The following is a 16303-nucleotide window of genomic DNA, read 5'->3' on the forward strand; positions in this document are numbered from 1 at the left end:
CTGAAGATTTTCGGCGATTTGGGTCACCGCTTTTCATTAGGGGTTGATGATGGGTCTCAAAGCTAGACCAATTTAGAACCAATCATTTTATATATATATATATATATATATATATATATATATATATATATATATATATATATATATATATATATATATATTATGTGGCTATCCAACTTGCTGGAAACTTGACTGTTAAGGAAGCAATTTTAGTAAAATTGTTTGACTTTTATACCTTTAGCTATAAACACTTTTTTTTACCTCTTAAATGTTATTACCCCTCTGAAAAGGAGACCCTGAAATTCATTACTCGTCATTTAAGTTTTATGTCATCATAGAATATATTTTGATCATAACAAATATTGCAGTTTAAAACAGACAAATTAACACCACTCTAAACTCGTATTTCATACCACAAACATTTCACTGTACAGAAATTCCCAAAAGCAGCACAAGTTTCAGTGAAGAAGACTTAATGTGTTAAAAGAAGTTTCTCTGCAGCCTGAGAGAGCTTCATTTCATGGGTTAGTGAGTAGGTGACAAATGGCCATGTCGGTCAATACTGTCCAGATAATGCACTGCATCTGTTGCAGTACAACACTTTAACTGTGGTACAGTATCAGCAGGTTATGAGCAGTGATGCCACAGATTACTTGAAAAAGTAATCTGACCACTGATTACTGATTACTTCTTTAAAAAGTAATCTAGTTACTTTACTGATTACTAAGGTTTAGAAGTAACTAAGTTAGATTACTAGTTACTTTATTAGTTAAAACCCCCCCAAACAAAAAAATGACAATCGATTTTTTTTCGCATATACTTTACTGAAAGTGCATTAGTTACGAATGGTGACTTTACAATGTTTTGCAACTTGTAACTTTTAATTGTTTTTCACCTTCTATGAACATAGTCAGTCTCTTATTAACTTTGTAAATCATTCAGTGCTTCTTCCCTACCATCATATACATTAATTCAAATGAATAACAATAAAATAAAGCAACATCTCTCGTTAAGCATAAGACAAATCTGCATTATGTTTTACGTTTACACATGAGAAAATAATGAAATAGTAACGGACTTATTAAAAAAAAAAATCAATTCGGTTTGGAATAGGTTCTGATGAGGGAAGTGGAGAGGCGGACCTCCCATCATGCACCAGGGTAATAAGTTTCTATATCATATTTTTTTCTAAAGTCATGTGCAGTGAATGATTTGTGTTTGTCGATTTAAAAAAGGTCAAGTTTCAGCGAAGAAAGGTAGCTGCATGCTTACGAGTACATAAAATTTCTGTACCACCGTTAATGAGAAGGTGTGTTGAGTTAGATAAATACACTTTCGTCCACGGCGCTTGATTTCAAATCATATGTGAAAGGAGTGGGGAGTGCCGAAGTAACGCAGGACGAATATGAAGAGTAACGGTAATTTGATTACATTGTAGGACATCCTAACGCGTTAGATTATATTTTCTTAAAATATGTAGTCAGATTACTGTAACGCGTTACTTTGTAACGCGTTACTGGCATCTCTGGTTATGAGGAGGACAAGGTTTAAATGAGAGTTTCAGAAAAGTCAAGGTCATTGTGTCTGTATCCTTTTTGTAATGTGCACCATCTGACAGTTGTGAGTGTTAATGCAATCAGATATAACAAGACAGAGCAGGTGCTTCAAGAACACTTCAGAAACATGCTACCAGTCACCCTCTGTGTCGACATGCTTGTGTAACCCTGACATGCTCTCCAGCAAGAAGAGGTTACACTGCCATCAAGCATGGAGATATGTCTACTTGGGTTAAAACGAAGGCACATGTTTGGTGAACTTAAGTCTTATGATCATTACAGGATCAACATGTCTGCAGACTGTAGATGATGATGAATCAAATCAGTTACACCAGCTCACAGGGCACCAACTACTCAATAACATCCGTTGTCAAGACTCACCAACAAGGTATTCCAGAGCAAACCTGCCAGGAAGTCAGGCGCACACATCAAAAACACATCCCAAAACTTTGTGTTGGTAATTATCATAAGAGCAAAGCATAAAAAGCACCATCTAGCCAACATGTTAGGACGTTTTTGTAGTGAGCCGTGTTGTGAGGATCTGCTGCACTCTCCACATGAAGAAGTCATCATCAAAGGTTGGACTCACTGAAAAAAAAACATCCCATAAGGAAAAGTTATGTAGAAATATTTTTGCATGCAAAAATTACATTATCCTTTTGCCTCTACAATCCCAGACGCAAATGTGTTTAAAGCTAAATGCAAAATAGAAAGCCTGACCCGCACAGGGAGGTTGTTTCATCTAAATCAGGGCTACTCAGTTTGGTCCTATAAAGGTTGCAGTCCAGCAGGTTTCCCATGTATCCCTGCTCCAACACACCTGACTCAAATTATTAAGTCTGATAGTCTGTTATATCCATTTAGTTTGATTCAGGTGTGTTGAAGCAGGGATACATTTAGAACCTGCTGGATTGCAGCCCTTGTAGGACCGAACTGAGTAGCCCTGATCTAAATTATCCAAATCATAGGGAATATATGTCAAACTGGCTGGCCATGACTCTGAGACTAATTCTTTCCAAAATTAGGAGAATACGCAGCCTCCCCTCAGGAATCAAATGCTGTAAAGCAAATTAAAGCTAGGAACTCAGAAATGAGACACACATATCTTTGAAAGTTTGAATTTATGTTGAGCTGGTCATTATTTGAGCGTTTGTAGCTGGTGAATTACAGCCTACCTTAAATGTGACACAATCTGAATCTGAATTGGGGAGGAGAATGGGAGGCAGGCTGACAGAGAGAGAGAGAGAGAGAGAGAGAGAGAGAGAGAGAGAGAGGGAGATTAAAGACACTTTCCTCTGGTGGCGTGTTGTAGTGAAACCTGCCTGTCTGCAGTCAGTCAGACGTTGGGAAGCTGTGGGCTATCACGTGGAAGCGCATCCACCGCATCTCATCTTCGGCGAAACACGTTAAACGGTTGAGACATGTGTCACGAGACTAAAATCCCCATTTAATTTGGACTAGTATGTCTCAGAGTAGCGGTGTTGTTGGCTGGAAATTAACTCTGAAGATACATGTCGGGTTGAGAGCATTCACGATAAAAGTCGGAGCTTCTCTTTATTTCCCATCCACATGAGAAGTTTGCCAGGAGCTGGCTGAAGGGAAACTAACTGCGTTCTCGGAAGGCTGTCTAACCCGTGAAGTCACCTCGACGCTTGTTTTTAAAGGACGCTGAGGTGAGTGATTTCGCCCTCCTAACTTGACATCACGTCGCTCTTTGCATGAAATCCAAGCTGGATGAATCAGTGTGTCTTTAATTAAAGATGGCAACAGGCTGTTTCATGCTGCTGACTACCAGGGGTCCTTTTCACAGTATTTATCTTGTCGCTCTCATTAAGGACATTTAAAGAGCACTTCTGAGAATCAGTGCTCATCTATAGATATCTATCTAATTCAGTACTAACTATTCATCTTTGTAATGGTTTTATGAGTTTTTTTTTTTAAGGAAAAGAAAGCAAAAATATATTATGGTGTAAGAGACATTATAAAAACAGCACAGTTTAAAAACATGTATATATATATACATGTTATGTCCAATAGCCGCATCCTCTTTTTTAAACTGCAAAGGTATGAAGTTCCCGAAAATACTCAATTTTCAGTCATAGTGGTGTTCAATAAATGCTGATTTGATTACATCATAATGCTATGTTTATTAAGTGCTCCAAAAGAAAAATTATGTGGGATTGCTATCAACAAATCACTGTTTGAAAGATGGGAGCATTTTGCCAGGCTAAAATGACCTTTGAAACACATTTGGTTTGAAACTAATGTAAAAGTTACAATAACATTTGTGCATGAAAGAATTTGCACTAATTAAAAGATATTGTGATAAAGGCTGGGAATACTTTAAAACAGCTTAGTCTTTACTATTAGCTTTCAGAATAAATATTTAATGTTTTTACGGTATTGGAAAAGACTGTCGTTAACGTCAACATTTCTAAAACCTCGCTTGTGTTTTTTTTTTTTTTTTTTTTTTTTTGTTTGTTTGTTTGGTTTTGTTTGTTTGTTTGTTTTTTTAATATGCAGGTAAAGTCCCTAAGTTGGCAGCCATGAGAGGGTACATTGTAATCAGTCTAGAGTTCAATTTGTTGCTGACAAACACAAAGGGGAAGAGGGGAGGGGCTGGAGGAGAAATAAACTCACAACACTATATAGGTTTTAACAGCACCGCCTGAATTGATCTTTTTTTGGTATACAATCTAACCCGCGTTGCTGTCTGCCTGCTCCATTAAAGTGGAAAAGGGGTCCCAGTATTGACTACCATGTTTGTTTTGTTGTTGTTGTTTGTTTGTTTGTTTGATTTTTACTGTTTTTATTAAATCTCATCCCAACATACAAAACTCAACAGTTTCTAACTAATGTTCTCAGTATCTTAATTAACTACTAAAAATTTCAATAATTTTTCAAACAAGATGCTATGATCATAAAAGAGAAATTTCATCTTGTTCGTGCATTTATTTATTTTTACCCCACACATTTTCTTGAATATGTTGTGTAAACCTGTAATTGTGGTTACATTTTGCTTGTGTCATTGACCTAATGAAGATATAACCACAGCTTTTTGTTTTCAGGGTGCTGCCCTTTAGCAGAATGCTAAGGATTCAGCTAGGAGAGATTATCAATCCCCGGGGGTATAAAAAAATGAATAAATTTGTGGAGACATTACAAGAAGATATGGCGCACAGAGTACAAAAAGAGAAGACACATGCCATTTAACATACTTACTGATAAGCAAGAGAAAAAGGCAGAGGAGAGGCTCATGACGAGGAAATGCTGCAAAACCAGCAATTCATTGCTTGTGGCAGATCAATTGACAGCATAAAATTCTGTTTCTTTCTTTGCTGACACAAAAAGGAAATGATTTTGTTCATATAAAGCTTGAAAAAAACTTTATGCCTGGTTTAACCTCATCGTACAGACTTATAGATGTATATTATGTGATTATATAATCTATGATGAGTATGAAATAACTACACTAGGAGAAGAAATGATCTTTTTACAGTATCTGCTGGCACTGTATTGGCTACTATTTTTTTCTATTATAAGGGGAAAAAAGTCTTTGAAGGCACACATAAATAATATTTAGATACTAAAAAAGGAATAGAAAGAAAATCCTCATTTTGTACTTATGTTGACTCACTTAAATCTGCTCTAGGTCTAATTCTTTGAAAGTAGGTCAACCTGTTGCTGTTTGTGACCTCCTTTGGTTTTAAGACAAATCATTCAGTGAAAAATGTGAATGTTACATATAGCGCTAGTGTCAGCCTCGCTGACAGTAATGTCAATGGTGTTATATTAGTGTTCTTTTCTGCATAGCAATCACCAACTTGCTTCCCTGAAGCAATTACAGTCACTGCTTCACATGACTGCTGAAATGGACTGAGGAGGAATAAAAAGGAAATATGTGAACTAAGCAAGACAAATGTGAGGGGTTACAAAGAAATAATTCATAGACAGAAAAAGGAGGTCATAAAGGAGGAGAAGAGAGAAGATGGGAAAAAAGATGTTAGTAAAGGGCTTCAATCAGTGCAATCAATCTCAGCCATCATCTTTTAATATACGTTAAAGGTTAAAGGAAAAGGTTACATGAAGTAGGAATTTGGGTTTAATTGTTGCTTTATTCTTTTCAGTATTTATTACGTTTTCAGTTTTTTTTACTCACTTTCCCATGCTATACTTTGTCAGACTGCAGCTGTGTTCAAAGTGATCAATGATAATATAAAAATCCAGTCTGTAAACAAACAGCTGTGGATTAATGATAATTTATCAAATTCCAAAATGTAAACACCAAGCTAGCAGTCTGCCGCTATGTGTTAAATCTGAAATGGCAGCCTCTGCAGTGTTTTTAATGATTGTTCCATCTTTGTTTATTTATTTTTTAATACTCAAAATTCCTGTTTAAAGGGCTACGCTCTGGTCCCAGTCAGACATTTCATAGATGCAACAACTTATTTTATTGTTTTCTTGGAAGTAAGGCATACAGCAACCCCTTACCCATTGGTTGAAACAAGGCTTAAGGGGCTCATCTCTTGGGGCCATCTTCCACATCAGATATTGGAAGTGGAGCTTAGATGTTTCATCCTGAATAGTGGTCCTGATGCTCACTAGTCCTCGGCCACCATATTTGCATTTAGTGTAGAGTCTCTGAGACCAGCAAAAAAAGAAGAGCATCAGGAAGGGGAATAAAAGCAGAAGAAGAAGGAAGATGACCTCATCTTTAGAAATTGTGCGAACTTTTGAAGAAAGACTATATGCAAGTGTTTAGAGAGTGTTGGGCAGTTGGAAAAAAAATTTATAGCAATGCATTACTGCTGCCAAACGGTGTATAAAACCAATGTTGTGAACTCTGCCCACTAGTGGAAGAATTGACTCAACAATTATGGCAACGCAAAAGATGCATAGAAGTGTGAGTACAGCGATGTATGACAACGTTAGAAATGTTGCTATTGAAGTATTTAAAGGAGCATAAAGGGCCCTTAAGCCAGGGCGGGATCAGCCAGTGTCAGCTGTGCACGTTTCATTTTCTGATTTAACTTCATACTAGCAGGGGTGAACATCTGCTGCTCTGACTACAGCTGTGATGACTTTTGGATGGGGGAGGGGCCTGGAGCAGCGGCTGCAGCTTTTTAAGAAAAGTAAACGTTACATGCTTCCACATCAGTGTCCAAAAGTCCCCCAAAAACACCATAAAAAGACAATAGATTTTTCGCTAGTCAGTTGCTTTAAAATAGAGTCACTAAAGCGGTCTAAAAATTTACTGCCAAAGTTGCTAAGTTGTTAGCCGAGCTCTGACGTATGCACTAGTCTAATGGGTGTCCCAGGAACTCGTGCACTGACAAGCATTCTGCGTTGTTTGGAATTCAAACTGCGATTAAATGCATTCATTTTTTGTAATTAATTAATTGTAATTAATGCGTAAAAGTCCAACAATGTCAGAGACTTTTTCTGGTGATAATGGAGAGTGATGTGAAAGAAAGCGTCAATGTTTAGTCTTCTCAATGAAGAGCAATTCATTAAAAAATTAAAAGTTCTGTTGCATGTTCTCGAGAATCTTAATCAGAGAGCTAGTTAAAGTACTTTAAATGACATTGTAACTTTAAGTCTGTTCATTTTTGGCCAGGGATAGTTACTTTTTCTTTTTCTACTCTTTTCAATTAAAATGCTATATATATATATATATATATATATATATATATATATATATATATATATATACATACACACACAGTATCTCACAAAAGTGAGTGCACCCCTCACATTTAGTATATCTTTTCATGGGATAACACTATAATAATTTAACTTTGTTATACAGAATATCAAACTATGAAAACTAAACGATATTCCGTATGTCAAAGTTTAACTTCTATAGTGTTGTCTCGTGAAAAGATATACTAAAATATTTGCAAAAATGTGAGGGGTGCACTCACTTATGTGAGATACTGTATATATACACACTTACATTTATGTTGAAGCTTACTTTAGGATTCACTTGACTGCAGTTACAATCAGTGTTGACATTAATATAACATTGTTGAGGGTGACAGAGTCATGGTTTGGTACAGCTAGCAAGAGCTGCATCAAGCGCTTCATGAACCTCATTTCAAGAATTCCTTGTAAATATGTGCTGAAACAGATTGACAGGCCTAAAGTGGGTCACACCAAGTTTGTTAACAAAATACTACGATAATCTATGCAGACTAAAAGGGCCAAAAAAAGTTAAAATAAATCATTCCGCATTCTTTAGATTTTACCCTGTTAACTATAGAATGGACAAGTTTTTGGAGGTTTCAGAAAGTTCTGTACAAGACAAGCCCGGCTCTGTTAAAAGGCAGCGTGTTTTTGCTCTGCTGGTTTTGATGTACATGAATAGGGTTATTAAAAATCCACACAGTTCTTGCCTTCCGGAGCAGCTTTAGTCGAAAAAATAATCAACATCATCTTATACCTTTAAATCTCATCAGGCAAATTGAAACAAAAACCCCCTCCCTCACATCATCTCTCATGACATGGGCAGGTCAATGAAAGCAGAATGCACATCTGTACATCTACAGTCAGTATTTAGACACATAGTGTTTATTATTAATGTTTATTTATTTGTCTTATTGACTTATTTTTACTGTATTTATAAAAAAAATGTTCTAAACTTACAACCAGTATTTACAACCTTTAAAGCAACTAACGTTTTGCTTATTAATCTCTTAGCAAAATCAATCTCTTCTGACGTTTATATTTGATTTCAGTGGGCTGAAGCTCTTAGGATTAAGATTATGGGTTTACCAGACTTCACAGCCCCAGTTTAAGCTTCATTATAGCTGGTCTCATGATCTCAGTTACTGCCTGAACAATACATGAAGGTATGTAGTTTGATATGTTGGAATGTTCATCTCTGAGTGTTTTGCTATTGTAGCTCAAAATAGTTCACTTGAAATAACTTTTTTTATTTAAAAAAAAACAACATGTGCAAGCCATGTCTTTTAATACAATGTTGACTTTTTAATTGTGATTTGTGTCTCAAGATTGCTGGAACAAAATGCAGACTGGTCTGTTTTAGTTTGTTTGTCTTCCTCGAATCAACTGTAGATTTGTTTCTTTCTTTTTTTTTTCTTTTGCTAAGGATGAGAAGTGGGTCACATGCTTGAATTATCCATTTGCAGGGTTGCATGCCTCAGTACCAAGAAATTACATTCAGTGAGAGACCTCTGCAAAGGAGACGCAAAGAAATATCTGGAGGATGGAGGACAGATCTGAGGACGATCGCGCACAGGAGAACGGTCGTAGTGACGGCACGAACAGGGAGTCCCGCACCACCCCTTGCACCAGTCTGAGGGTACATAAACTAACATGTCTTCATGTGCTTCATGTAAATGCTAAAATTACAGAGCACCCACTAACACCTTTGGCATGTTTTTGTGTGTTCTGTTTGAGGGTCACATGCTCTTTCAGTTTGTATGCATTTGTGTGTGTAGAGGCCAGTTTAATTAAATAACCTCATTACAGTCAAATCTCTTACCACAAGAATGACGAACAGGGAACAGTGAGCATTTTAAACTGTGATTTGTGAATCTTAATATTAAAGTACAGCCAGTGGGGAGGAAAAAAGTAGGAATTACTTCCCTTGAAGGATGTTGATTCATTTTAGAAAAGAATCCCAATTAATGTGTAGTTTCAGCTCTTCTGGTTTTTATAGGAGCTTAAAGTCTCTTACAGACTAATGAAAAACAGTATTGTTTTGTTAATCAGGTTAACTTTCTCATATAGCAGTTGACAAATCAGCTTTGCAGGATGGAGTTTTGTCATGGATCTTTTTTTTTTTTTTTTTTTTTTTTTCATAACTTTCCAATCAGATTAAAATCTGGACTATTTCCTGGTCATGCCATTGAGTTGGTAAATTGTTCCTAAAGAAATCTCTTCGCTCTGAGGAATAACAGCTATCATCCTGAAAATGACCTCATCCTCATCAAAAGTCCTTTGAAATGATGGAATGAGAAAAAAGGTCCAAAATGTCATTGCCCATACTGTTCATTCATCAGTGGTGCTTGAAAACGCGCAGACTGCAACAGCTGCTTTTCACCTCATACTAGTTCATGCAATTTAGTAGAAGTTCCTCAGTACATGGACCAACCTCTGAGGAGCCTGATGAAGAAGAGGAGCAGTTAGATTGTTACCTACGGGAGCCAGTAAAGGCTAACAGGAGAAAATGAAGAGCGTCTCTGTTTCCTCCATTATAACCTGCAGCTCCTAAACTGGGAATATTAGAAACTTTCAGTAAGGGGTGTGTGGGGTAAGGAGTATTGGAAATAGCACTATAAGAGATTGTGTAAGTTAGGTGCTCTAAAATTTAGACCTAAGCATAAAACAACAAGGTGGGACTTTTAAAATTAGGTATAATTCAGCGTAGGGTTGTCATGATACTAAAATGTCAAACTTGATACCGATACTAAGGATGGTGCTCGATACTCGATACTGTTTCGATACAATAGAGGGGGAAATTTTGTATTGTTAATCAAAGTCAGAACACCACAAAAATAACACAATCCAAACAATAAAAAAGTTTATAAATATAAGAAACCACTATAACAATGTATAATAAATGCATTATATAACAGCTCTATTAGTTTGTGCAGTCTCGTACAGCACACTGCTCACTGTGGTGCAAAAAAGTACAAAAACTAAAAAAAAAAAAATTCAACCACTAATTAGTGTATTTAATTAAATAAGTGTCCTTTTCTTCACAATACTTGATATGCGATCAACTGAACAATAAGACAAACAAATGAGTTAATATCTTCTTTTTAAAAAATGGATTAATTAATTAAAAAACATTTTTAAAGATTAGCTTATTAAATGTTTTTGTCTACAATCTACAATAAAAGGCATTAATCTCAGACTTATATCTGACTGTAAGCCAGGGCATGATCAGCCAGTAAATTCATTTTCACTCTGGTTATGAAGCAGAGGAGAATGTTTCCTGTTCTTCTTCCTTCATCTCCTGTGCTTCCTGCAGCTCAGAGCTGAGCTGCTACTGCACGAGGACAAGCATCTTTGCACGCTTCTTGACGGGTAGCGACTCATTCTGAGAAGAGTAAATGAGACGTTTTCACGTCAATCTCAACATCTCTAATAACACCAGAAAAAGTTGCTAAATTAGTCGACAGTCACTACAAAAAAAAAAAAAAAAAAAAAGATAGAGAAGTCTAAAAACTCACTAATTATAGCAACAAGTTGCTAAGTTGGCAGCACTGTATACAATGGGTCCTTCAGGCAGATGCTGTATGCTGCAGTGCCTGTTTAAAATCGGTAGAGGCGGCTGACTGGCCTAAGGTATCGATACCTATGCTAATTAATATCTAACCAGATACTAAATTTTAGAATTGATTATCACCTGATATTCAATTTTTTTAAACACTAGTACAGTGTGCACTACATTATGCTCCTTGTTCTTTGCTACTGTATGCAATAGTCATTTTAATATTTATTTATGCTTATGTATTTATTTGCAAAGAAATTACTTTAAAAATTAAGAGCACTGAACTCTGATTGTTTATTTGAAGATTAAATTAAGCTGTCAAATGCTACTGTGTGCAACATTTACTTGTTCTGCATCACCTTTCTACCTCTTCTTACTATTTTACTATTTGTTAAATTTTGTTTTAAGTTTAATAAATGTTTATATTTTAAAATATAAGACTCATATAATTTATTATTGTGTCATTTTTATCATGTAAATTTAGCAATATCGACTCTGTCATATCAGTCATCGCCTAAGGCTGATGAAAAAAACTTGGTATTGGCCCTAAAAAGTCCATATCGGTCGATGCCTAGAAAACAGTCCAACTTTTAAAAAGTCCTGATGACGTGAATAAAGATGGTTTTACTGAGTGGAGTCACTCTAAATATTCCTAGAGTTCAGATCTCAGAGAATGTGTTAACATTAATATAACTTACAAAGAACAATGGATTCATTTTAAGCTGAATATTAGATCTTGCTTGCTCAACAATGTCTCAGTGATGGACGTGAAATTTTCACCCTAACACCAGTCTTACCAAACAAACAAGCTTAGGGATGTATGAGGAACAAATAGCTCAAAGTATTAACTTGGCCTACAAATTCCCCAGATCTCAGTGTGATAAAGCATCTGTGGAAGGAATGTACAATAAGAATTCAAATTCAGTGCATGTGTCACATGTGACATGGTAGCTCCACTTCACAAGGGACTTTTCTTGAAAGATTGGCGTCTTTGTAACTGATCTGGATGGATGAAATGTGTCAGAGCACAAATAGACAAAGCTATCATGCACCACTTTACAACTAACTCATTTTCACATTGTCATTGGAACCTCATATAGTAAAACCCCACTTTTTTATATCATTATTATAACAAAAGTAGCTTATAAAAACTTGCTTTTTAAATCTGGCTACCTGGACAACTGACATCAACTCAGCACAGTGAGCAAGTTGCTGACATGCACTCAGGGAAAATCAATTGGTTTTATTCATTTTTCTTCATGAGTGGTTGCTAATTTTAGAGCTTCCATGTCAGAGGTTGAAGTAGATAAACATGTTTCCATCATGAAAAGAGGAACTAAAAATGAGCTTCACTGAAAATGCGTGTTGCACCTGGGTGCTCCTAATGATGCCAATGCGAGGTAAGACATTTGAAGCAGAACTTCCTGAGGTTTATATGATTTTTTATTGCACTTAAAAGTCAACTGATAATTGGTGTTGATGAATTGTTAGATCAGTGTTAAAAGGCTTAAGTATTTGAACTATCATGCCAGGCGAATTGCTTTGTATTGATAAATATATCTTTTTGTTTTTTACAGTAATTTTAGTCTTGTGTCTTGCTGTTTTTGTGAAATATAAAAGCAGTTTTCGTTTTGAAGAAAGATTAACTGAATTAATGTGAAACATAAAAGTAATGAAAAAGAACCTCTACAATCGTTTTTGTCCTGTCTGGCCTGCGTCTCAAACAACTTTTTAAAAAGTAAATAAATAGTACATAAATAGAAACAAATAAAACATCAAAACGTCCTAAAATAAGATCAGACATTCTTGATGCATTTTCCCACATGAAAGTGATGTGAGACAATGGTGTTCACACAGCTTAACATAATACAGACTGCTGTGGCAGAGCAGATCTATTTCTTCTCAGGATTGTTTGGTTCCCTGAGCATCTGGGTGGGATATAGCACAGTCCTTTTTGACTCTAATCCAGTGCTCAGTGTAATTCTCTTGCTTCTTTTTAAAATGGCATCAACAATAGTAAAACTTTGGTGCCTCAATGTCTCAGTTTTTGGTAGAGAGTAGATTGAAGAAGTCTGATTTCAAGTATAGCATGGAAGTGTCACAGTGCTTGCCGTGTTGCAAAACTCTAAAACAAGCAGCTTATTTACGTAGAAAGAGAAGAAATCTGTCATTAATGTATCTGTTTCTCAAAGATGTGAACTGCATTTATTGAGAATTGTTTTTAATGAGTAATGAAGATGCCACTCTTTTACTCTTTTATTGTAATATGTAATGTGCAAGCCTGAAGCAGGGCTGAAGTTCCCAGAGGCGACATGAATGCTGCTAAATTTACCACCAGATTTACTACCAAATTTATAAGTGCTTTTATAAAGCATTTCGGCTGAAATCATGTAAAAGATCACAAGTTTGTTGCCTTAAAGGAACAAACGCTGGCAAATGAGGAATTTGCAGAAGAAAGCCACCGCAATATTATTAATTTATTGTCCTGGATTAACAGCCTCTGTTCTTTGTGGAAAACGTTCATTGTACGTAAGATAGTTTTTAATAGAAATTCTTTGATCCAAGTTTATTTACTCAATATTTAAAACAGCTGTGGCAGATTTTATACATTATGTTATTTATAACTATAATTATTACTGCTTATAGTAGTTACTTATAATTATGTTTTGTTGGTGCATCAATGCAGAATATATATATATATCTATATATATATATATATATATATATATATATATGGGGTAGGTCTTTAACACATTAATCTGAATTAATTAATTACAAAGAAATTAAGGCATTAAAAATTTTATGGATTTTATCACAGTTTAAATTCTGAACAACGCGAACGTACAGTACAGACCAAAAGTTTGGACACACCTTCTCATTCAAAGAGTTTCCTTTATTTTCATGACTATGAACATTGTAGATTCACACTGAAGGCATCCAAACTATGAATTAACACATGTGGAAGTATAGTACATAACCAAAAAGTGTGAAACAACTGAAAATATGTCATATTCTAGGTTCTTCAAAGTAGCCACCTTTTGCTTTGATTACTGCTTTGCACACTCTTGGCATTCTCTTGATGAGCTTCAAGAGGTAGTCATCTGAAATGGTTTTCACTTCACAGGTGTGCCCTGTCAGGTTTAATAAGTGGGATTTCTTGCCTTATAAATGGGGTTGGGACCATCAGTTGCATTGTGGAGAAGTCAGGTGGATACACAGCTGATAGTCCTACTGAATAGACTGTTAGAATTTGTATTATGGCAAGAAAAAAGCAGCTAAGTAAAGAAAAACGAGTGGCCATCATTACTTTAAGAAATGAAGGTCAGTCAGTCCGAAAAATTGGGAAAACTTTGAAAGTGTCCCCAAGTGCAGTCTCAAAAACCATCAAACGCTACAAAGAAACTGGCTCACATGCGGACCGCCCCAGGAAAGGAAGACCAAGAGTCACCTCTGCTGCGGAGGATAAGTTCATCCGAGTCACCAGCCTCAGAAATCGCAGGTTAACAGCAGCTCAGATTAGAGACCAGGTCAATGCCACACAGAGTTCTAGCAGCAGACACATCTGTCGAACAACTGTTAAGAGGAGACTGTGTGAATCAGGCCTTCATGGTAGAATATCTGCTAGGAAACCACTGCTAAGGACAGGCAACAAACAGAAGAGACTTGTTTGGGCTAAAGAACACAAGGAATGGACATTAGACCAGTGGAAATCTGTGCTTTGGTCTGATGAGTCCAAATTTGAGATTTTTGGTTCCAACCACCGTGTCTTTGTGCGACGCAGAAAAGGTGAACGGATGGTCTCTACATGCCTGGTTCCCACCGTGAAGCATGGAGGAGGAGGTGTGATGGTGTGGGGGTACTTTGCTGGTGACACTGTTGGGGATTTATTCAGAATTGAAGGCATACTGAACCAGCATGGCTACCACAGCATCTTGCAGCGGCATGCTATTCCATCCGGTTTGCGTTTAGTTGGACCATCATTTATTTTTCAACAGGACAATGACCCCAAACACACCTCCAGGCTGTGTAAGGGCTATTTGACCAGGAAGGAGAGTGATGGGGTGCTGCGCCAGATGACCTGGCCTCCACAGTCACCAGACCTCAACCCAATCGAGATGGTTTGGGGTGAGCTGGACCGCAGAGTGAAGGCAAAAGGGCCAACAAGTGCTAAGCATCTCTGGGAACTCCTTCAAGACTGTTGGAAGAGCATTTCAGATGACTACCTCTTGAAGCTCATCAAGAGAATGCCAAGAGTGTGCAAAGCAGTAATCAAAGCAAAAGGTGGCTACTTTGAAGAACCTAGAATATGACATATTTTCAGTTGTTACACACTTTTTGGTTATGTACTATACTTCCACATGTGTTAATTCATAGTTTGGATGCCTTCAGTGTGAATCTACAATGTTCATAGTCATGAAAATAAAGAAAACTCTTTGAATGAGAAGGTGTGTCCAAACTTTTGGTCTGTACTATATGTCAGTGCAAGGTTTTCCGTACACCGATTAAACTGGTGCACGTCAGAACTCAACTAACAACTCAGCAAATTTGCGGCTATATTTAGAGAGCTTTCAGATTCCTTTAACTAGCGACAAATCTAGCAACGCTTTCTAGTGTTATTGGAGACTTTGGAGACTGACGTGAAATCAAATTTAGTTCACTCTTCTCAATGAGCAGCTGTGCTGACTCAGGCCCCTCCCCCTTCCAAAGAAACAAACAAGAGGCTTGGTCCTCATGCAGCACCCAGTTCCCATCTGCAGTCAGAAAGCAGGAGAAATTCACCTGACTGAAAATGAAATGTGCAAAGTTTCCACTGGCTGATCCCGCCCTGGCTTACAGTCAGATATTAATGCCTATTAATGATGAGTGTGGAGGAAAACATTTAAAAAATTAGAAGTACTGCAACATGTTGCAGACCCTTAATCAGAGAGCAGTTAAAGTACTTAAAAAATTAACTTTAGGTCTGTTCAGTTATATGTTCTGGGATATTTTCTATTTCTTTTACACTGTGTTGAATTGAAATGCAATTAAATGCATTTCTACAGACATTACTAGAGCTTGAGTTTAATGTTAATGCTTGTATCTATTATTTGATTGTTGTCCACTAAAACCCATTTAAATAAAAAAAATTAATTGGCTTTTTGGGGGAAATATTGTTATGTGATTAATCAAGATTAATTAACTACAAAGCCTCTATTTAATTAGATTAATTTATCGATGTTGTCGACAATAGTCAACAATAAAAATAGTTGACAGTGAATTTATCCGTCGACTATTGTCGGCAAAAAAAAAAAAAAAAAACTACAGAGTGAGACATCATTTTCTTTTCTTATCTCTGCTGAGAGTTGCACATGTGCAATAAAGTCCACCAAGGGAAAAAACGGCAGCAGAGGATGTCAAAAGTCTGAAATAACTTCACGTTAAACTTACAAAATAAATTAAATACATGTGAGATTTGTAAAGCGACCTTGAGTACCACTGAAGTACGTCTGCAATGCTGGAACGT

The 16303-nt window shown here is 36.4% G+C and overlaps 1 protein-coding gene across 1 annotated transcript in view; it reads left to right on the forward strand.

Annotated features, from left to right (window-relative positions):
• The first annotated feature begins 2891 nt into the window (after nt 1-2891).
• The window catches only part of LOC121645874 (solute carrier organic anion transporter family member 1C1-like), a 34945-nt gene continuing 21533 nt past the window's right edge, over nt 2892-16303 (forward strand). Inside the window, exons 1-2 of the mRNA XM_041994632.1 lie at nt 2892-3229; nt 8708-8880. Coding sequence (XP_041850566.1) covers nt 8785-8880 — 96 coding nt within the window. The 5' untranslated portion in view covers nt 2892-3229; nt 8708-8784. The remainder of the gene's footprint in view (nt 3230-8707; nt 8881-16303) is intronic.

This window comes from Melanotaenia boesemani, chromosome 9 (assembly GCF_017639745.1).
Source record: "Melanotaenia boesemani isolate fMelBoe1 chromosome 9, fMelBoe1.pri, whole genome shotgun sequence".
In the NCBI taxonomy this organism is placed as follows: Eukaryota; Metazoa; Chordata; class Actinopteri; order Atheriniformes; family Melanotaeniidae; genus Melanotaenia; species Melanotaenia boesemani.